The following is a 7,858-nucleotide window of genomic DNA, read 5'->3' on the forward strand; positions in this document are numbered from 1 at the left end:
ATTAAATATTATATATAGCAGTAAAAAACTGAATGTTATTATAAAATGCAAATAGATGCTGAATTGAATACGAAATAATTCGAAATATTGAAACTGAGAAATGGAATATTTTGTTCTCTTATTTTGTTTATTCTTTTAATGTAATTTTGTGTTCCACGTAGAAATAAGATATCTTAAAATCTCGGCTAATAATAATCCTAGATTTCGCCATTTCTCGTTGCAGTCCGCAATATTCATGCGGAACAGCCTTAACTAAGCGTAAAATACGTAAAATAGAATTTGCTCAAACAGAAGCATTAATTTACCAAGCAGATGCGTAGTACATGCCATTTCCTTTATACACGTAATCTTGTAACAATTAACTTGAAGAACAAATTATAGAATATAATTACTTATGTACACAAAATGCATCATTGGGACACGTTTACGAAATTAAAATTGACAAAAATTGTTATGATTTATTTTTATTCTTAAAACATATTATTTAATTTATGTGTAATATTTTCATTAAATGATCGATAATTAATAAATAAATACATCTTATATATACATATGTATATAAAATTATATACATTAGAATAATTAAGAAAAAGGAACAACATATTGTATTTCTTTCAATTAAAACCGCAAACAATAAACTGAGAAAATGAATAAGCCTCAAAGGCTTTTATGAACATGTAGCCTAGACTATGTATATAGAAGCGATCTTGTTTACTATTTCATTTCTTTAACATCCTGAATGAGCCGCTGTCTTGTAGCACTAAATGGGCTTCTAAAAGCGCATCACCGCCGTCTTTTCGTGTTTTTAACTATACCGTAAGCTCGCGTCACTTTAGACATTACCCCTCCTTTAAACTTTAGTTACCACGAGCAATATAACGGCAAAATGCGGAACTTGAATATTTGCAGTATCCGCTGTTGTTAAGGAGATTGCTGCAACGATGTAAAATAACAATATTTTTGTGTTTCATGTATGAATAATGAAAGGTATACGCACACTCTCTAATTAATTTATAATTTTTTCGTATTTTTTTATTTTGCTATATATCGTATATCTTGAAAATCTTTAGGATGGAATCCAATTTTAAAAAGTGACAAAGAGTGTCAATTAAACCAGTATCGAAAAAGAGTGGTTCAGTTGTCAGTTTTTAAGAGTGAAATTTCATTCTTTAGAGCCACATTTCACTTTAAAGGTCTTCAGGAGTAAACAAGTCGAAACGCAAGCAACGTATTTTGAGTTAAAGGCATTTGTTCAAAATAGTAGTTCGTATAGCGTGATTTTGGTTGAAGAAATTTAAGCAAAATAGATATGACACGTAAAGGAATTAGAAGAAATGCGGAATCAACAGGACATAGTCTCCGATGTTCATACATTATACATGAACCAGTTTATATTTAGGAGTGACACGAGCTAGCTCGAGATAACCCAGAGGAAGGATGGACTTGCGCGAACGTTCTTGTAGGAAGGGGTAGTTTTACGGGTGTACGCGCGTGGCAGGGTGTGCGTTAATTGATGTAATTATATCTTCCTTGCGGCGAGATACGCTCGCTTCGCGCGCTTGTATACAAAGAGAGATACGCATACGCGTGCATGTAGAAAACGGCGGGTCAGCAGGGTGTAGGTGTTCGTATATGAGATATATTGTGCCGACAGAACATTTATGTAGAAGGGTTGAACAGCAACGAGTCCCGCCTAGTAATAACATTTCGTTAATTATCATCGTGCTTATTAAACCGCCCGTTTGATATTGATGGCGCTTATTTTCTTAATAATCAGCAATTACAACAAAAAGAAAGAAGGAAGAAATAAATATAAAGGGAGAATACTATTCTACGTTCTTCCATTAGAATAAAATAATCAAATATACAAAAGGTTTCGTAATTGTAAGATAAATATACCAGTTAATAGATATGACCCAATTATTGAACGAAACGACTAAAATTTTAAATTATCCCTTTAATGACATGTACGACTCTAAATAAAGTTATTTTATTAAATTTTTACAAAAAACGAATTTATTTAGAGTTATATATATGCAGAAACTCAATATTTAAATTTATTATCATTTTGTCCAATAATTGAGTCATGTCTATTAGCTGTTTACTAACTGATACATTTACCTTATATATACTTTCACGTTATATTCAGATGCCGTATGTATTCTAATCAATAATACAGTCTAATCAATATTATGATCAACGTAAACAACTGTACATGCTTAAAAAAATATCTCATTTAAAATAACTTTCAGACGTCTTTTCGGAAATCTTGAAAATATCTTTAAAATGTCTTTTGATAAATTTTTGCAATGTTTTTTTTAGATATACGTGTATTTTCTGAGAAACTACCGTGTCGGACAACAGTAGCAAATTTTTTTCTAAAGTCTCTCAAGCTCTAGCGATCGCGTCACTTTGTAAGCGGCATTATCACAAAGGAGGTTTAGCTCTTGCAATCAAGCCACTTTCAGGGTAGCGATATATGTGTACCAAGGCTCAAGGCGTCTGTTCAATGATCCCTTTTCAGGGTAGCGCTATACGTACTCTTTGTACGGGACGGTGTCACGCGTCGGTAATAGAGAAACATTGAATCGCTTCCTTTCTGGTACCTTTGTTCACCTATACAAAGGAGAAGGCTTGGAAACGCAAAACAAATATGCCTGTCGAAGTCATTTAGTAACTAGAACGTACAAAACATTTACTACGATCTCGGATTCCGTTCACGAATTTGCAGCGACGATCGACGAATAGTGCGACACAATCCGCGTTGATAATCGAGAAGTATGAAAAGCACCCCTCAAAGAAATATCGCCATATCGTTATTTCTTTCTTTTCTTTCGTCGAGACATGAGAGAGTGAGCGATAAAAGATAATGTTACTTATAGCGCTTTCTACTCCATAAATAGCCAAGTTTTATTTCGCGTTGAATAAAATGTAGGATTAGGAAAAGCCGGGTGGGTTGCGTTATTATATAGCGAGGGAGTAGGAATATCCCTCAGCTACGGAGAGATCGATAGAAGTTCCAGTTGATCGAGCATTTTGCATCGACTGTCGCGGCAGGCAACACCGATGCATCGATGCTGAATCCGTTGTTGCTGGGCTTGGCAGCCATGGCGACCCTTTTGGCCCTGGCTGTTGCTGGAATCCTAGCGGCGCTCTACCGGAAGCACTCCACCGGCCGACCCGGAAGTCCAAAGCACGCTCCCATCGTATGCGAGCCGCCTAATGCAGGTGCAACCACCCCGGTGCACCCTCAGACCAAGCAGGCGGTCGATGACATCGATCCGGACATCATACCCAACGAGTATGGTAAGTTTGTCAGTATTTCGTTGGAAAAGGTTTGCACGAATTGCGCCTTGCGAGAATATATATTAGCCCTTTTCTATGTCGATGAGAAACTAGCTGGGCCGTCGCATTATTTTTCAATTTTGTCGAAATTGCCGAGAAAATAAAAGTGAGACAATAGTAATATTTGATGTTGATTTTTTACGAAGAGAACTAGAAAGTTACTAAAAGTAAAATTATCTACACACACATATACAAAAAATTTTAATGAGTTTTTTAACGTCATTTATAAGATGAAATATAACTATACTTTTAATTTTTTTTACATGTATGGTATAGATGAAAGTAAATACATCTTATTTCAATTGTTCATTTCTACAATTCTACATTTTTAAATAAATAAAATAAATTTTAATGTGTTCTCGATAGTAGATAATTAATAGTTGTAAAGCCATTAATTAAATAATAAATTATATATTGTAAAGAATTTTATAAGAATATCGTTGGCTGTGTGTAATTATTTTGCTCCGACTTCGGACAAGTGATATACAGTAATACGAGCAATGATGACAGTATGTTTAATATTAAATTAAATTAAATTAAACAAGAACTGTTGATTAGATTTAAAAATTTAAACTAACATTATTATATATATGAATATTCTTCCCATTTTCTTCAATAAATTCATATTATTCATAAATTTCTTGTAAGCTGAATCATATATTCTGTTAATCTTTACATATTTGTAATATGGTTAGATTTATTATAATTATAGCAGCATATAGAAATATTACATCGACATTCAATAGTCGATATTTTATAATTTACGTTCGACTTCGTTTGTGGATTATATATGAATCTTTCAACATGATGCCAATAATAATTTAAGTTCTTTGTATAATTGACTTTATAATTGTATCAAATTAAAACCTTCCATAAAATATTCTCGAAAGAGATAAACATATTGCAGATAAATATGTACTTTCGAAAAAGTATTCTAAATCTGCGTGTGTGGACATGAATATAATAAAACTCTCCTATCTGACATCATTTCCAAGTGTATAATAATAAACACGTAATGTTAGTTTTTATACTTATAGCAAACGAGTCCATGAAACAAATTTCTCATTTAAATTCATTTCAGCGCGATGTTACTTTTTCCATGAAAATACATTTCCATTTGCGATATTAATACGCGAACTACGTCGCGGGAGCGAACTACGTGAATAATGATAATGTCGGGAAATGAAGTTGGATTGAAATACTTAAAAATCGAGAGATCTCTCGTAAATTTTGCCTTTCGTAATGAAAGTTTCATCGATAGAATAGTACAAATTCTTGCAGGATTTTTTAGCACAATTTCTACCTTTCTCGATATGTAAAAAAGAAGATGGAAACCATAGCTATGAATCAGTCGTGAAGCTCATGTTAAATTTTCGCAATTACAAGAGATAGAATACTTATAAAAAAAAAAAAATAGCTGTTCCTGATTTAATCGACTAAGCGGCTTAGTCGTTCGGTCTCTGCATGGCTTCCGTAAATTTGTCCGCAGAAAGAAGACCCTTAACATATACTCCCGTCTATAAGACACCGCCACAACGAAGAAAGAAAGATCGCGCCACCGATGAAGACGCCTCGCCGGAGAAAAGGCCGATCGTTCAGCACGGTCTGGACCTGCCTTCGGATCCGATGTTGACTGACTGCCTGCCAACGCCTACCATAAATTATCCGCAAAATCACGTGTCTCAGCAAAGCGCTTACAATCATCCGCCCACGATGGCTGATTTCAAGCAGATGGCGATGGACGCCTATAATCAGCGTAACAACCAAAACGTAAGTGATTGTAATATAATATTGCAGCTTATATATTCTGTGTTATTTCTTCATCATTAATCATTAAGTTTCCCTAGCATACGAAATGAATTTTTTTATTAAAAGAAGAAATCCATGAGAACTGTGATTGAAGGAAAGTGTAATTATATATTAAGTTTAAAGAGAGAGAGAGAGAAAAATTCAATATGATTGATAGCATTACAATCTTCGCGTTACACAAATAACGTTTATTTCAACAAAATTTTAAACGATACTTCTTAATATTTTCGCGCAAATTAACGAGCGTGGAGAAACAAGGAAAAAGTAGGTCGAATTATATTCGAGCATATCAAATAAGCGCTGCATTTTTTATTTTTAATGTCTGATTTGATCTCCGTTGAAATATTGCGTCTAACTTCCGCAAAGCTAAATCAGAAAGGCTGTTTTAAATATTAGAAGCTCGAAGCAGAGTGATGGGAAGTTAGTCAAGAGAAGGAATCGGTTGCTTCAATATGCGGCAGTCTCCCACTTTAACTTTTCCGGTTTAGCAGGATCTTGAGTTATCTGCGCTTTCGTAAGTTTAATTACGTCGAAGTTTTCTCGATAATTTGACGAGGCCAGTCCCGATGTACGTAACTCGTCTTCGTATTCCGATGTTCTTCTTCAGTGACTGCTTTCTATTTAGATATAGCTAAATTAATTGTGCCACATTTAAAAAATACGCGGTGAAAAGTAAAAATCTATTAATTAATCAATAATTGGTACTAAAAAGTAGTGCAATATTCAAAATTATATCACCGAATAATAACAGCTTTATAAAATATACCTATATTATAATCAATATTCGAGATCATAAAATAAATATGACATTTGTCTTTTTTTAATCCACAGAAATAAAAGTTTTCGACATTTGCTTTTACACAATTTGATTAATTTGAAATATATTTTGTGTTACATATATGTATCATCGGCGAAAGGATTAAATTCAATATACATATTAAAATCTTTCGATAAATACGCTCTTAATATTGTTTTTACATGTTAAAACGAATGTATTGTATAATACATAGTATTTTTATTAATTAATAAAGTCTGATGAATGTCGGACGTGATTCCTGCTTTCAGATATATTATAGCCTTCAGAGGACGAGCAAAGGGCTCTCGTCGATGCCACAGAGGCCCGTTTCAACGTCGATCTCCGCGCAAGGCAAATTCCATCAACCTGAAGTGGTGACACGCTCGAATCGGATACAGGAGAGCTGTATATAAGTTCGGAGGGTTTCCCTGCGGGATCAGCCTCGTGAGCTTCTAAGACGCCGCTGGCGATTATATTTACACGTGTAAATGTAACGAGTACGAGCGGAGAACAGCCGTAGAGATCCGTGGATCCCCGAGACGCGAGCGCGAAGTCTAACGTGGTATCTTCCTATAGTTGGTACACGAGTTTCGAACCACTCCGCGACGACACACTTAACGTTTACTGTACAAAACCATAGAGAGGCTGATGGTGTGTTCCAGATCGTATTGATGGGAACGCGGTCTCTCCTCGAGATTACATTATGTCGATGCCGCCGGGGGACGGCGCTACATTTTCATATATAATTTTACGGGGGAAACGAGAGGTGAAATGACATTAGCAAGTTAGAGAGGTACCCGTACATGTCCAAAAATATTTCTTTACTGCCATACTGAGGTATAAACGGTATATCGTAACGTACAAAGAGTCTAACCCCTAAAAGTAGTTAATGTCAATAACGAAAGAGATGAGGCTGGGTCAAAGCGATCTAAAGAATATTTTAATGGCGCTTTATACTTTATTCATATACTTCCAGTTTTCAAGTCGCGCATAAAATGACGTCTCTTTATATATGGATCTTAATACACTAATTCTTTTGGAACTTTTACAATCTATCAAAATTACTTTCAAATATAGTTGTCCTTACTGCAAGGTAATACGATCGAGAATTATTTTTTTCGATTGAAGCTCATCCTCCAGCCTTGTCCTCAAAATACTAACGATATTAATGTGATCGTATTCGAAGCTCATCACTGCTCATTTTTTCGTACTCAAAATTTTTATAACAACTCAGACAGAAAATAAATTCGTTCAAAAGACTTCGCCGAACTCGAGAGAATCTCTTAAGGAGCGACGTCTTCGTTCCCTATCACTGATGCGGCACACGAACGTGGATTTTACTATTTATATGGAACTAGTTTTTGTACAAAGATCTATTGTAAATAGTCACGAGCCTGGCCCTAGAATTATAGTCACTAATGTCCGAATTTCATCCGTTATACATCCGTTAAATCGAGAAATGTCCGATCGCGTAAGATAAAACTCGATGGCATACGAATACGAATAAAGAGAATACGTTTCATCTGTTTTACACAAACGAGCTCATTTTCTTATCTTTCCTCACTTGACCTTACATACTCTTCTCCATTAAAACCAAAGAACGAACGGCACAGGAAGGTAAAATTCCTATGGTATACGTGAGACGAATTTACTCGCGCAATGTACATACTTGTGTTACGCTTCCATTATACTTCTCCATTTCGAACGTGAAAGAAATTTCCCTGCGCTCTCTTGTACCTAACAACGTGGGCGTACATGTTACACAATACGTACTTAATATGATATTACCCGATACATATATCTCCATTTCCTGTTGTACTTAATGATGTAAAATACGTACATATCAATTATTTTGCCGTTCTACTAAAAGAGCTCAGCATTTCTCTATTAATGAAAATATTCGTGAGT

The 7,858-nt window shown here is 34.8% G+C and overlaps 1 protein-coding gene across 1 annotated transcript in view; it reads left to right on the forward strand.

The window, feature by feature from the left end:
* Nucleotides 1–7,478, forward strand: part of LOC108776416 (hemicentin-1) — a 35,740-nt gene extending 28,262 nt beyond the window's left edge. The window contains exons 9-11 of the mRNA XM_018543022.1: nt 3,058–3,306; nt 4,835–5,115; nt 6,220–7,478. Of these exons, the coding sequence (XP_018398524.1) occupies nt 3,058–3,306; nt 4,835–5,115; nt 6,220–6,363 (674 nt within the window). The 3' untranslated portion in view covers nt 6,364–7,478. The remainder of the gene's footprint in view (nt 1–3,057; nt 3,307–4,834; nt 5,116–6,219) is intronic.
* The last annotated feature ends 380 nt before the right edge of the window (nt 7,479–7,858 follow it).

This window comes from Cyphomyrmex costatus, unplaced genomic scaffold, assembly GCF_001594065.2.
Source record: "Cyphomyrmex costatus isolate MS0001 unplaced genomic scaffold, Ccosl1.0 scaffold36, whole genome shotgun sequence".
In the NCBI taxonomy this organism is placed as follows: domain Eukaryota; kingdom Metazoa; phylum Arthropoda; class Insecta; order Hymenoptera; family Formicidae; genus Cyphomyrmex; species Cyphomyrmex costatus.